Below are 16,545 nucleotides of genomic sequence, written 5' to 3'. Positions count from 1 at the left end.
GATATATTTTTAATGTGCTTGGAACAAATTATGGAAAAATTTCACTTCCAATCTAAGGGTTTAGTATCTAATTGAAGCTTTTTAATAAAAGGTGCTAGTATTAAAGAACTAATTGGGAAGATTATTGTATAAAAGCTGTGGAAACTCTCAGGACAGTGGAAAAAACAGGGAAAGTGAAGAAGACATGATGATACATTAAAAAAGGAATGCATTAGCATGTATCAGAATACACAAACATGGTTTTGAAAATGGTCTGAGCCAACATCAAGCAATGATCAGAAATCACCTTTGCTCTCTTCCTCTCACAAATAACTTTGAACAAATGGTAGATAACTCTACTGTGTAGGAAGCTGGGTATTCAGAGTCAAAGACATTCAGAAACCTGTTAGAAAGGGAACACCTCCTCAGCTGTTCCCATCAAGAACATCAAGATCAATATCAATTTTTTTTTCTCTCATAGTAAGTGGAGAGATTTCTTGAGTTCTCCTTCTAAACAAGAGGTTTGACTCCTATTCTGCAAGCTTTTAAACCTTTCTAAAAGCAAAGGCTATAAAATTTAAATTTAGAAGGGTACTTTAAAGATACCCCAGTAGTCTCCTTCTAGAAAATACACAATCACTTCACCTGGTTTCTTCAGTTTATTCAATCATTCACAAGTATTTTAGTTTTCTATTGTGTGAAGAAAAATGTACAGGGTTATGTTGGGAGGGATAAAAATTAAATATCTGATCTTTTGTGCACAGATTTGTTTTATGAGGACTTTTACTCCTTTAAGCAAAAATCTAAAACACAAATTGATCTTTGATATGTTTGTTTTTTTTATATCAACACAGAAGAACATGCATTGAATGTTCTCTAGTCCATTAACTTACCCATATTTTGCAGGTGTTGAATTTTCTATTACTCATTGGGGTTTTTAAAAGCTTGTTCGAAGCTATAACATGTGCCCTTTGTGTGTGGGTTAATTTTAAGACAACCTTAACTTTTATTCTTTGTCTTTTATTTTTAAAGTTATAACTTGAAATTGCACTAATGTCATCTCTCTACAATTTAATGGTTTTTAAGTCATTATCAAGAAACATGAAAACTCACAAACCAGTTATCATCTGATATGTTATAACGAATTTAACCAATAGTCCTATCATATTCAGACTTTCATATCACCACAACATTATCAAAACAGCTGGTGGATTTATTTTAAAGTGTTCTTGCTTTTTCCAATGAGAGTTTTCACAGATGGAAGCATCCTTCCAAGATAAACTCCAATCTGCTGCATTTAAAAAATACTTGGGAAAGTTCAGTAAGTTTGCAAGTGTGAGAAGGGTGAATTAACATTACTTATACTTCTAGACTTAGTTGTCTAACGGTGAGTGTGCTAATGTACATTAATTTAATAGAAAATGTCCCTAATAGTACATACAGAAAGTATAAGCACAGGGCACACTGTCAAGCTATCACCATCTCTCAGTGAACAACCCAATGGTCTTCAGACATCTGGCAAAGGAGAGTGGGAACCTATCATTAACAGAACCCACAAAAACTCCTGCCCTCCCAGTATTCACTCTTCTGGGGACAGAGGGGTATAGAATAGGTTTGCCTGGTTTTACTCTGAAAACCTTCCCTTCATATCTCAGACATACTAAATTTTAGAAAAGTTTTGCACGATATGATTAGATTTTTAGAACTATGAATGTGTAAGGAAAGAATTATTCTTGTAGAAAATAAAATTTTTTTATCTGACCTTGAGATGCTAAACTAGGAAACACATGTGAAGGTGCACACAGGTGCGTGCACACAGGTTTCTGAATTTAATTCTGCTTATATTATACTGGGGTAAAATTTAGTATCTCTTAATCTCAGTTTCATCACTTGAAAAATGCAGATCAGGGCGCCTGGGTGGCTCAGTTGGTTAAGCGACTGCCTTCGGCTCAGGTCATGATCCTGGAGTCCCGGGATCAAATCCCACATCGGGCTCCCTGCTCAGCAGGGATTCTGCTTCTCCCTCTGACCCTCCTCCCTCTTATGCTCTCTGTCTCTCATTCTCTCTCTCGCAAATAAATAAAATTAAAAAAAAAAAATGCAGATCAGGGACACCTGGGTGGCTCAGTCGGTTAAGCCTCTGGCTTCGGCTCAGGTCATGATCCCAGGGTCCTGGGATCGAGTCCCACCTAGGGGGACTTCATCGTTTTAAAATTTTTTATTTAAAAAATTCCCCCTCTGCCTGCCTCTGTCTCTCTCTCTCTCTCTCTGATAAATAAATAAAATCTTAAAAAAAATATTTAAAAAAATGCAGATCAAAATTCTTTCTTAACTCATCATATTTACACTAAGTATTTTTTTTAATTTGACACAGATAGCATGCCTAGTACATTATACAACATAGAATAGACTTAATAAATTTAAGTCTGCACCCCATTCCCCCTAGGCTTTTTCTAGCTAAAAAAGGTTTTCTTATAATGTTAATCCTAAGGTTTAAGATTTTAAAGATTATTAAAGAAAATTCATGTTAGGAAGCACAATAAGACAGCAAGAAAGAAGCAAAAACTATACAAAGAAAAGTAACTAAGTAACTTATCTCGAACAAGATTTAAAACAACAAATCCAGTGACTGTTGTAAAAAATTATATGTATAAGATAATTAGTAATAAAGGCAAAATTTCATTATTTATGCTATTAGAGCTAGACTATAACACTCCTGTTTTCTTCTTTTCAAACAGAATAAAGTCAGATTATTTTGTGAGGGCTTGCTCTTCACTGACAAGAATGTGAGATTTCTTAATTGACATGGTGCTGCAGTGTCTACCATACTGCATTATTATATTGTGGCTCATAAAACCAGCTATCAGCCACTATTTGTACAATGGGTACAAATAAATTCACCAGAAAACTCTCCATTCCAAGTACATTAATTTAAACCCATTACTACTTTCAAAAGTAAAACTAGTTTTGATTATAATAATTTCCCTACATTTTTCAATTTACCAGTTTTCAGAAAACTAAACCCAAATTTCCTTAAGATGAAGTTTGCTGTTTCTGGAGGGGAGATGGGGGGTGGGGATGGGATAATCAGGTAAAGGGCATTATGGAGGCCATTTGGTATAATGAGCACTGGGTATTATATGCAACTGATGAATCACTGAATTCTACCCCTGAAACTAGTAATACAGTATATGTTAACTTAATTGAATTTAAATAAAAAAATTTTAAAAAGATGAAGTCTACTATGTTATACATTTTACCTATCATTTAAGATGTTAATAGCACTTACAAAATTGTCATGATAGAAAATATGTTGCTTATATGTATATATAAATATAATATTCTCTATATTTTATGCCCTGTATTTTCTATTTTACATATATATTTTACATTTATATTTTATATACTTTATATTTTAATAATGACTCATAATATACATACATTATTCATACAGATTATGTAGACTGATGTGGACAAAAGCACACTAGAAAAAAAATCAAGAAAATTTAGTTATTCTATCAAGTAGTTATGGGATCTGGGATAAATCACTTAGCCTTGATGGGTTTTGAATATCCTTTCTATACAATAAGATAGCTAGATAAATTAAAATTCCATTCATCTAGGTTCTGTTACATTTATTTTTACCTATTAATATTCAAAAATATTCTAACCAGTATCTTATGTGTTTATACAGATTTTCCTTTGTCATGATTCACTAAAGAAAAAAGTTGTGACTCCAGTTTAATTTACACATACATATATCAAACTAGATTGTAACTGTTCTATTTTTTAAATAATTTAAGTTCTAAAAAATATTAACAAAGGCATATGTTTAAATGTGTCCACACATACAACCACGAACAATATGGTATTACTTGTTTCATATAAAATTGGATTAAGTTGTAAAATGGAAATCTTTTATCATTTAGTTATACTGACATTAGTTTTGTATCACTTACATTTTGTAATAAATTTGACTAAACAGTGCTTTGAGTTACAGAAGGTTTTCCAGAACTAAATGTTCATCTTTTGAAACAAATATGAAGAAAAGCCGTTACTATTACACACTGTATTAGCTGTGATTAAGAGTAAAAATGTAACCTTTTAAAGGCCCAAAGATATATATTACAAAACAGAAACAAGACAGATTTTGCATAAGCATTAATGATTCAATAGACAATGTAACATCTATTTATCTTTTTCAGCAGAATACATTAAACAAGATGGGACATTTTGAAAATAATATTCCAGTCCTTTAACACTAGTAAATTTAGTATCCTATCATTTGCCAGAGTCAACACTAGGAAGTTATATATTAAAATTAAGAAATGAATTCTGGAATATTCAGTTAATGTTATATCAATTGACAAATGAATGAGGAGAAATGGGCATACATTTGCATTAATAATTTTAAATTAATATTTTATTATAGTCTGAACACTGTTCAATAATTATTTTGTAGAGCTTTTTTTCATTTTAGTGTTATATGCAGACAAAAGTTAGGGTATTCTGAAAATTAATATACTATCAGGGAAATGGCTTTAGTCAATGATAAGGTATTACCCAGTACAGTAATTAAAACACCTTGGTCCTGTCAACGATAGATAGACTGGCAGCACAAATAGAGGGTTGAAAATATACCTAAATAAAGGTGAAATTAAATATATGATAAATGTGGCATTTTAGGACAGTGGGAAACTATATTATTCAGCAGATTTGAAATTATTGTCATTCAGAGAAAAAGAAGAAAGTCTGGATTTTTCACTCTTTACACCAAAATAAAAACTTTAACCTCTCCGCTTTATTATATTATGTTACTAGTGACTTTAACTTATTATTTTTATTTAAAAATATACATACTCATTGTAGAAGTAAAGTAATATGGAGATTTCTAAGAAAAATGTTAATAACTTCTCTTCACCCTCCTTCAACCTCAACCAACTGAGGAAACTAAAGTTAAATTATATCCTTCTATGCCATGTTTCCTTATATATAAATTGGATTTTTTTCTAAAGATAATGTTATTCATATTAATATGCAACTTACTTTTTTTCACTTAATAGAGATATCCCTCTAGGTCAATAAATATAATAATAATATATTTTTAAGAATAGTCTCACAACACTCCATAATATAAATATTAAATGTAAATAAATATTACACATAATATAAACATAAACATATTATACATAAACACAAAATATTAAACATAATACATATTAAAATATAATAAATAATATATAATACATAATATAAACAGACTAAGCAATTTTCATAATGATGGGCACTATAGCTGTCTCAGGTATTGGCTACTTCAAATGATGCTACAATTACTACAATAAAATATTGTGTACCTATATCATTACATGGTGGTATTTTTATTTTTCTAGGAAGAGCACATAATAAAGCAGTGTTCGCACAATGGCATATATATTTGTAATTTACAAACATATTTCTACTGTGTGATGCTTATTGTTTCCTTCCAGCTTTAGGAGGTTATTAAACTTCTTAACTTCAACAATCTGATGAGAGAAAAGTGGTTATTAAACTTCTTGACTTCAACAATCTGATGAGATAAAAGTGGTATCCCATCCTTTGATTTACATATCTCTGGCTAATATGGAAGTAAGACATCTCTAATAAGGTTATTAATCGTTTGCGTATACCTCTTATGTAACATTTATGACATCTGCCTATGTGTATACTGGTTTAGGTTATTATTTAAATATCCAGGAACACTTTGATAACATAAGTTAATGCATGGTTAAAAAAAAAATCACTTTGTTTCAAGTTGGGTTAGCTTTTATATAAAAATGTGTGTAGTAAAATTTGTTCTCAGATAATTTATAGCTTCCAAATTATTTTTAATTCTTTTTTAATATTTAAAAGTTAGTCCATTTAAAATTTATGTTACATGGCCTAATGGGGGGTTCTTAAAGTAATTTCAAAATTATACCTGACTGATTTTTCAAAGAACCCATCAGTTTCCACTGAATTGAAATGCACTCTTCATTACATATTACATTCTCATATTTACTTGTTTCTTTTTACAGACTTTCATCTGCTCCAGAAAATATGTATTCCTGTACCAACACTACATGTTGATTATAGAAGCTTTACAGTGAGTTTAAGATCTGATGTGGCAAATCTGTTTTTGTCTTATTTTTCAAAGGTTTCTTTCTTTCATATAGCTTCCCAATTATTATTCCAGTATTTGCTAATCTGGGTTTCAATCAATCTAGACTACCCATTAGATCTTAAATAATTATTGCACTTTTCCACATGTATTGAGAAATAATTATCTGCTACAAGAGTAGATTTAAAAAGGTAAAATTATAGGTAAAATATTTTTAAAAAGCCATCATGAATACATTCATGAGCTGTCATGTCCAAGACTGAAAATGACAAGGCAATAAGACAGAAAAATAAGTGGAATCATCTTAAAGGCATTTGCTAAACCAGGTGAATATTGGATCCCATTTTCAGGTCCTCTGAGAACATAGCAGATATAAATCCCTTGTAAGGAAAAATGTATTCATTGCACTCCCCACAGAATTTCTACATATAAAGCTTCAAAGAAAAACAGAGTGGGTAAATAAATAAATTAATAAACATATGAAGAAATAAAGCACAAACAGTGGAAGCAGTAGACACTACTAACAGTACAATCAGACAGAGAGAAACTTTAATAGAACTCCCAGAGTATGAAAATGAGTATTTTTATATTATTTAAGGACAGGCTTGGAAAATGAATTAAAAGCTAGCAGAGTTTTTAAAAATACAAAAAACAAAAAAAGATAAGTTAACACTCATGGAGAATAAAGTAAAAAGGTTTAACATATATCTAATAGGAGCTCCATAAGGAGATGATAGAGTCAATGAGAAATTCCCCCAAATGATGAAAGTCATCAATGCACAGATTCAAGAACTCCAGTGAAAACTAAGCAGGATAAACAAAAAGAAATCCAAACTTAGGGGCGCCTGGGTGGCTCAGTCTGGTTAAACATCTGCCTTTGACTCAGATCATGATCCCAGGGTCCTAAGATCGAGCCCCACGTCAGGCTCCCTGCTCAGCAGCGGAGTCTCCTTCTCTGCCTTCTTCTTCCTCTGCACCTGCTCATGTACTCTCTCACTTACTCTCTCAAATAAATAAATAAAATCTTAAAAAAAAATACAACTTAGATAAATCACTATTCAGTTGAACACTAAAGATAAAAAGATCTTTAAAACAGCTCCCCTCCAAAGACACATAACACTCAAATGATCAATAATTAGGTTTCTATTAATTTTCCAATAACATCAGTATAAGCAAAAGTAAACCACTTTCCCATGGCAACTCCAAAACGAAAAAAAAAAAAGATAAGAAAAGGGAAAAAAAAATGAAAATTGGCAAAAATGTGAATAAAGCTAATCCAATATTGACTAATAAAGCATAACAACACTATCTTACCAAGTTTTAAAAGGATAAAATTAATAGACAGAAAACAGTATTTTATGACTTAGGGATGAGCTAATTTGAAGTACAGTACTTTACTCGCTACCAGAAGACCCACTCAGATTAACACCCTAAATGACACAGACCCATACTATAAAGAAGCTGTAAAAATTTGAATTCACTCAGTCCTAGAAAAAAACATTTTTCACATTACTCAAATATTGGCATCTCAACTATAAATGAAATTAACACACAAATTCAGAACTATTTATTTAAGCCAAATGGCATATTCAACTCTACATGTTTACCCTCTAAGCGCATAACAGAGTTTTTAAAAGCTGTGTTCTCTTGAGCACCATTTTATGGCAGCAGGGAGGTAAGTTTCTGACAGTCCTCTTAGAAAGAACAGAGGTCCTCATAGTTATCCTTTAGCAAAACAAGTGAGGAAACTAGCCTTGCATACCAAAAGAAATCTTACCACTACCTTTTTTATTTTACATATTTAAAATATTCATATTTTCAAATACTATTGGGTAATAAGTTGTGGGCTTCCTAATTTTTTTTTTCATCTCCTTATTTCTCGGTCATGATAGTGGGAGAAAACTCAGTTGGCTTACATAATAGGCTATGTATTTGGACATTGGTTTCTAGGCATTGGGAAGCCACTGACATTTTTTGAATAAAGCAGTGATATAATTAGAGCTATGTTTTTAGGAAATTATTCTGGAAATGATCAACATTTTACTTGAAAAAGGTATTAAACCACTTAGCCATTGTAATTGAAAAACAAACCCAAGAGGAGGATGAAGTAAATCTATTGAGTGCACTTCTGCTTTGTAACACTTTATCAGGGATATGTATGTGTGTGTATATATGTGTACAAACATACACATATACACATGAACATATATCAAGATGACTTCTTTTAAATAAAAATATTGTTGTCAATGGTTATCAAATGAATTCTGCTGGTGACATTTTTGTTTCTCCCCTGACTTCTCATCCTTTCAGTGGGCATCTATCAAAAAGAAGAGCTTTACATTGAGTCATTTAGTCAGCTTTCCTCTAATGTGTATAATTAAATTTAGTTATCTAGGTATAAAAGCCACACAAATCTGGGCACATGGATTCTATATAATATACAAATCAGTGGAAAAATCAATGCTTTACAATTTGACAGAAACTTTTGAAAAGAGAAAGTATCTCTATTGCTTAAAATAAAGCATCATGAAACGAAGGAACATTTTGAAAAACAGTCATTCTTTTTCACTACATTTATAGATCAACCTCATGCATTCTGATATAAAGTACTGTTTTTTTCCCAAAGGAAAGCTATCAAGAAACATAACCCAGTAGTCACAGTTTGATGACTCTGAAACGTGTACTTCCGATTGGGAGATACAATGGCAAACAACAGCCTGCATGTACGAAACAGAGAAAAACTGACTGAGGAGGTACAATAGAATTGAGTGTACCTTTGAAAACTAGAGCTGTAATCCAGTTTGTAAGAAAATAAAGAATGGAAGTATTGGCCTAAACTCCCTGAATCACAGAAACCTAACACAATATAATACAAGTGACATCCTTTTCTCAAAGAGGCACAGGCTCATTGAGTCTGGCAATTCAATTACCCTCTCAACCTGGAAAGAATCCCCCTCCTGAGTTGAGGTCCAATGGCAGAGCAATGTGGGAGAGCCTACATTGTACACAGCTGGTAAATATCTAAAAAGCTGCAGGTTTTAAAGAACAAGAATCTCTGACCTTTTATGATTACTTCAGTGATTCTTCAACAAAATACTACTTAACGATACAGTTCCCTAAATGCCTGGCAAAAGATCACATTTTCAATTAAATGTCTCCAACTATCTTCTCTTCATATCAAAATCCGTTTAAATATATAGCTAAGCAGAACGCTTCATTAGACAGTAAAGAATACAGACAAATTAATGAAACAGAAAGTTTTCCTAAAATAGAGATGATTCTGATCTTGCTTAGACATTTTATAAACTTCTCAAAGAATACCATTATTCCCTTTAGCTTTTTTTTTTCCCTATAAATTTGTATAGACCTTGAATGAATGGGGTATACACTAATTAGAATTACAATATCACCACTGAATTTTGGAATATCTAGGGGACATTTAGCTAGCATGGATCATAACTGTAATATCTTCTCATGCTTGAAGTCAAGAGTGCTACCTTGGAAATAATTTTAGCCAAAACACTTCAGCCTTCAAACTTCAGACATTTGGTTTCATTCCATTTCTATGAAGTCATTATTAAACAAAAAAGATTTCACATGTAAGTTTCACATGATTTATTTATTTTTACATATAAGACAAAGGTCTTGTGATGATAGACATTTGGGATAATATAAAGTTAATAATGAGGTCCCTTCCTAAACTAGAACTCATCTTCTTAATTACAAAACAAATATAAAGCATTGGTGATTTTCTACTATGCATGGGATTAAGTCTCAAATATTGAGCATAGAATGACAATATTTTCACAACTGAATCCCAGTCTAATTGCTTTCTCTCTTTCCCATCACTTTTTTTTTCTGTAGTCTAGGGCCTACCCTAGCCACACTGGAGTTATTATATTTGCCCAAACTTGTCACATACACACTCACATTGCTGCCTTTGCCCATGCTGAATACTCTTCCTGGATTGCACAGATTGCAGCACCAGCTACATCCAATATGGTGCAGCACCAGCCATATCCAATATGGTTAAGGTGTTCTTTTTTTTTTTTTTTTGTATCTGTTTTTACTCATAAATTATGAACTCTTAAAAGGCAGGGCCATAGCAGGAACCCAATACAGTCACTGTGTTTGGTACATAGAAGCTACTCAGTAAATAATAACAGTACAAAAACAGTAAGCCCTTGTATAATATTTACCATACTTAATGTAGAGGGAAATTAATAATTCCACATCAACAAAATATTTGTTAAATAATGACTATGTTGGTCGCATACAAGAATTATTTCGTTTATACCACAACCTTGTAAGACAGATACTTTCTTTCATAAATAATTTTCCCTGGGTTCACAATAAGTGTTCAATCTAAATATTTAACCTAGACTTAAAATCCTAATGAATATGTCCATGTAGATTAATACTATACCATATACCTAAGTAATAACATTAATTCTTTCAAAATCCTAAAACTATAGAAATGTACCATTTTTCTCCTAAAAATATTTTTTTTAAATAATTGACATTGAGAAATGATCTTTATAAAAAAGCTGGTTGTTGAAGGAGTACTTATGGGATTTGTACAGCATTTTAGAACGTAAGCGTCAAACACTGTGAAAAGAAGGATTCTCTGCATCCTTTTGGGAAGACTTCCTTCAGCTTTTGCCCATTTGCCAAAGCATCAGACACTTGGCTAAGAGCTCACAATACTCCTTTCACAAACAAAAGATACAATTAATTAATTATTCAATCAAGCATTCACTTAGTGAATGAAAAACTGGGCTTATTCTCACATCAGTTTAAAAAAAAAGATTAAAATTCCTTTTGTTCAAAAAGGAATATAAAAGCTCATAAAAGCCCATTGTCTATTTTTTGGTCTTGGGTGTTTTTTGGTTATAACTCTTATCTAGTCTCTGTGATTTATTCCAAATCTTAAACAAATTAACTGAACTTTAGCAACAGGGAAAAGTCCATTTCCTTGATGTGTCTCAGTGTGCCAGACTTAATACCAAAACATATCTTGAAACAAAAATATTTCACAAATTTGAAATGTGTTTTGTTAATCAATGACAGTTCCTATCTAAGCATTTAGCAAGCTTAAGCTACAGTCAATCTATTCAGTGAGTGCCTTGGATTAAAAAATCATTAATTTCAACAAAAACTAATTTTTAAGTCAGTAAACAATGAATATGCATTTTTCTAAAAATTATATCACAACTTGGAAGAGACTAATTAACAAAACGTACCACATTTTTACATGCCTATAGAAATCATATCTTCAATACTTCACCCAATTTACTAAAACAAGCTTTATGCTTTAATCACAGGTCATACTAGGTAGATACCAAGATCAAGTGCTGTTATTTTCATTTGCAGAGCTAAATGTGAATTTACCTTGTTTGCAATACTTGTGATGAAAGATTTGATATCTAGATTGGTTGGACAGCTCTTCTGACAGGGGGCATCTACACATTTCAGGCACCTAAGGAATAAAATGACCAGATTAAACAAACTATAAAGTAACTGAGATAATATTCTATATATTCTGTACCCGATACCCATTCAAAGTTAGTGTCTAGTAAGGACAAATAAAATAGTGCTATTTTTTTAGGTATAAAATCTTTTGTAAAGCAGGAAATATAGAGCATCTGTGTTTCATTTTTTGTACACCTTCTGAGATGCATAAAATAGCACCACTCAGGTTAACTGCCCATCCTTTCCATGTTCCTCCTAGAGATTAAGAGGACTATACTTATTTAAGATACATCATTTATTCATTTACTAAACCAGTCTTGTTTTGACCTCTAACTAAACTGACAATGCTTAGAGAATGCAGTCTTTTATCATAAAAGTTTTGTATGCCTTTACACCACAATTATTATACGAACACAAAAGCAAAGTCTCTCTCATTTTACCACTCGTTACATCTTTCTTCCTCTCCTCATGCCTCCCACTTTGTCTCCCACCTTTACTCTCTCCCTCCTTCTTTCCCTCCCATCATCGCTCCCTCCCTCCAATTTTCTGATGTTTTTTAACCTACAAACTATTCACATGGCAACTGGGCTTTGTAGTACATACTTCAATGCATAGCCCAGATCCACCCCCTTCCAGAACGAAGCATTTATTCCCCTGCTGCTGCGCCCTCAGCCAAAGAGAACAGGCTTAACCAAGGTCATGTCCTCTTTCCAATGGCAGGCTGCTTCCAATTACAGGTCAATGAAGAGGTTAGAGGCCCAGTACCTTTTTTTTTTTTTTTAAAGATTTTATTTATTTATTCATTAGAGACAGAGAGAGAGAGGCAGAGGGAGAAGCAGGCTCCCAAGGAGCAGGGAGCCCGATGCGGGATTCGATCCCAGGACCCTGAGATCATGATCTAAGCCGAAGGCAGACGCTTAACCATCTGAGCCACCCAAGTGCCTGAGGCCCAGTACCTTTGCCCAGACTTGGGAACAAGTCTGCAGAGACCCACTGCACCCTTTATTATGGCTATCTGTCTAATCCTGATTCCTTCACTCTTATACAAATGTTGATCTTCTAATAAACTTCCTGTGTACTAATCTCATTTCAAAATCTGCTTCCTGGGGAACCGGCCAGAGATAGGTTCAAACTTTAGTGTGTCTAAGAACCAGCTTGATAAATGTCACAGTTTCCAAAGAGGAGCCCCTCCTCAGTCTGAGTTATTGGCCTGGGAATTTGTATTTTTTGGGGGGAGGCTTTGAGGTGATCTGATATACATGGTTGGTTCTATAGAGCAAGTTTAATTACTACATCAGGACTGAAACCACAGGCTAGAACGGTCCTTAGTTTGCACATTAATGTGTGTTATTTATTTATCCACTTAAGAAATATCTAATGAGCCCCTGTTACATGGCAGAACCTGGGATATGAGGATATAAAACTGATAAACAAGACCACCATGGTCCTGCTCTCATGCACCTTGCAGTTTGGAGGAAGTTCACATGTATAAAAGGCAATGGTAGTTGTTAATGTGAATTTGGGTGAAAAGAGAATCCTAAGGGAATATTTAAGAGGAACAGTAGTGCTGGAGGGAGAGAAACAGAGAAAGCTCATTGGAAAGAGTAATACTCAAAGGGAAGATTTCAGAATGAATGGGCACGAGGGAAGTGGAAAAGAATGGGATTTGGAGTGCAAGGTCACTCAAGAGAATGACCCAATATGTGCCCAGGCCTGGAAAACATGAAAAGGTACATAAACTAATCCAGGTTGGTCGGTCACACAGTGAGAACAGGAGTAGAGAAGAATTAGGCTGGAGATCTAAAACTTAAAGATACACCACTGCCACATTTGTCAGAAGACCAGAATTCTCCAAGAATTTCATTAAGAATGAATCCTACACTGCTCAGTGACAAAGGTGACTAGCTAGCTCATTTTCTATCTACTTCCATGTGTAAAGACCTTGCTTCATTTCCTTGAGAAAACAATACCGGTCTCCTTGTCATTCTTTTGTGAGTAGGAGAGTCCTCGTCATTGTCTGAACCAATTTCTCAGCACCTAATTAATATCTTGTTTTTAAATCTGATCTCTTTTCTCTGGTTTGTGCCCTTAGCCTTCTCTCTAAATTAAATTTTACACAATGAGTACCAAAGGCTTTTCATAATCAATTGTCCTCTCTGAAATGTAGTCATTAAACCTCTCCCCTATCATTTCTCTAAATGCCATTGTTATGGCATCTATCATTTAGTTGAATTCCTATCTTCTCATACTCATGATTTTTCCCCTAAAACACTGTCACTAGGTCAAAAAGAAATTCTTGAAAGTGTAATCAGCAGCATTCATTGCAGAAGCATAATGCATGGTCTATTTGGTCTATGATGTTGAAATGAGGTGATATTATATGTGTTATCTTCACATGGATAAATATGTTGAACATTATTAGTGATTTGAAAGGATCTCCTATGACGTAGTAAAATAAAATAGCTAAAAATTTAACAAATAATATGCCATCTTAAATATCTTCTAATTCATTTAAAAAAGTCATTTCAACAGTTTTAAAACTATTTGGCAATTCACAGTAATAAAGCAACAAATGTACTTATTTTTCATTGTGTATGCATGTGTGTGTGTGTATATATGTATGTATAAGTATACATATGTGTATCTATCTCTGTACATGTGTATATATATCATATTTATATCATATAGATTCTGCTTATCCCTAATGAAGTCACAAGTTTTCTGCTTTTCTTTTTTCTAACACCCATCTTGAATAATAAGGCAATTAAAAAATAAAGTTATATTGTCAGCAGATATGAATGAGCCAAATTAATGCACAGTGTATTTCCCTGTTCTTCTAGAGAAATCTTAAATTCAACACAAACAGATTCACTTAACAGCACTGACAATGTAAGGATTTTTAGTTGTGGTTATTAAGCCTCTTTGCCAAATAATTCCCTTTTTATTATTGAGCTAGTTCACAAATAACAGCTGTTGGAAATGTCAGATGTTAATGAGGCAGGGCAATGCAAACCTGAATTGTAGCATTCTTTTTTTTTTTCCTTTGGTGCCATGAATATGCCAGAATGGGCAGACTCTGATAATAATACCATCTTGCAATTCTCTAAGCGCTCTGCAGACTAAAGTGCATCAGGCTGCCATTAATCCCACTTATCACTCTGACAGCTCAGTAATTACACTACTGCTATAGCCAGGTAGTCCTAATAAAATATCAACCACTGCACTGGAATGCATACTGGTGAGATGTTTTATTAAACTTGGGCGGGGGGGGAGGGTTGATCATCAAGTGACATTAGTGTTGACCTATTTTTCTATTTGACAATAAATTATCCTTTGACCATGCCATAATAGATATTACAGAGTGCATTTACTGTACCAAATCAGAAAGGTACTGCATTACAATGATGTAGGCAAATGGTGTAAATAAAATAGCAGAAATGCATGTCAGAATGTTATTACCTAAATTGCTTTAAATGATTGATACCATGAAAAATCACAGACACAGTACTTAGGGGAATATGTCAACAATTATTGTAAACCACAGTTCTACATAAATTTTCCTTAGAAGTAACATTTAAATTACACTTGTTTTTATCTTCATTCGTTTAATTCCCCTTTTATGTTTCAAAGTTACTCTGTTATAATGCAGTTTATTTTTAAATGCATTGTAAGAGCCAAAAGTTAATTCAGATAAACAATTATGTAATACTTTTAATCCCCAAATAATTATATTTATACTAAAAGAAGATTATTTTTTAAGCAATGAAACATCTTAGATTTATTAGTGATAAACTTTTTTCATTTCCACATTTAATAGAGAGCATAACAATGGATTTCATTAAAAGTAAAATACAGAATCCTTAATACTATTAATCCTTCATGATTCAACATGACCATAAAAAATGTATGAAAACGTTAGTACTGCTACTTAAGGGACAAAAACTATTAGAGATATACAGATCTTTCTCCAAGGAAAGAGAGCCATGATTCCTCTCCCCAAATCCTAGTGAGGCTGGACAGTTTTACTCTATGGCATAACACCAGAAAATATTATAGTAAGTCATGAAATGAACAGCATTTCATTCTTCACACATCTGAAAACAGATGCCTGCTTCTTCTATTGTTAAGCATCCAGAGCAGCTGGAATTGTAACCTATGCTTATTAAAAGAATTTTCCAATCCATGAGTTTAAATAACAATTTCTTCCTCAGTTAAAAAAAATCACACAAATCTGTATGGAAACCTTAAAACATCATGTTGCATTGTCTTTGTTTTTTTGCTAGACTTTGGTTCAATCAAGTTAGCACTGTCTGATCAGGCTATGATATAATCTGTATTAGTCTATATGTAATAAAATTAGGCAAGTTAGTATTTACAAGAAAAAAATATTTTCCTAATATTGATGTTGTATTGCTTCAGATCTTTCATATTTAGTACCTTTGTTTGGAAGGTCTAACTAACTGAAATGTAGCAGAGAGGTATAGGATCTGACTTCCCTACCCTATAATAACCAGAATAGGTGAATACATACACTAATATCCTACCCCACAGTGAGGAAGATTCACTGAAAGAAAATAAACACACCCTTCGTACATGCAGAAGATAAAACTAAGTAGGTCTGAAAAGAGAAACGAGTCTAACTAAAGGAAGTAGGGTCAATCCTGAAGGCTTTCGGAATCCGCTGGGGCTTCTCAGATATCAGAAACAGAAATACTAAATAATAAGGTAAGATTTAAATAACAATACTAAACAACAATTCTGCAGTGCGTAAAAAAAACAAGGTTTATTTGCCAAATGTGTAGTACTGATGATAATTATGCTGGTACTTAGAGGGGAGAATGAAATCAATGCAGGTTGCAGCAGTGAGGGAAGAGTGCCCCCCATTTCCAATTTCACTCTGTTACCAATTTAAGAGTGCAAGATCATACTTACAACTGAATTGTTGAAATGGAATAAAA

The 16,545-nt window shown here is 32.9% G+C and overlaps 1 protein-coding gene across 2 annotated transcripts in view; it reads right to left on the bottom strand.

Moving 5' to 3' along the window:
- Positions 1 to 16,545, bottom strand: part of DPYD (dihydropyrimidine dehydrogenase) — an 800,443-nt gene that overhangs the window by 608,465 nt on the left and 175,433 nt on the right. For both annotated transcript variants that reach the window (XM_054512729.2, XM_045897134.3), the window contains exon 4: positions 11,507 to 11,594. In XM_054512729.2, the coding sequence (XP_054368704.1) occupies positions 11,507 to 11,594 (88 nt within the window). The remainder of the gene's footprint in view (positions 1 to 11,506; positions 11,595 to 16,545) is intronic.

This window comes from Mirounga angustirostris, unplaced genomic scaffold (genome assembly GCF_029215605.1).
Source record: "Mirounga angustirostris isolate CCGP_5_RB_7025 unplaced genomic scaffold, mMirAng1.0.hap1 SCAF_4, whole genome shotgun sequence".
Classification (NCBI taxonomy): Eukaryota; Metazoa; Chordata; class Mammalia; order Carnivora; family Phocidae; genus Mirounga; species Mirounga angustirostris.
The sequence above is the reverse complement of the archived record's forward strand: the minus strand, read 5'-3'. Positions and strand labels throughout refer to the sequence as shown.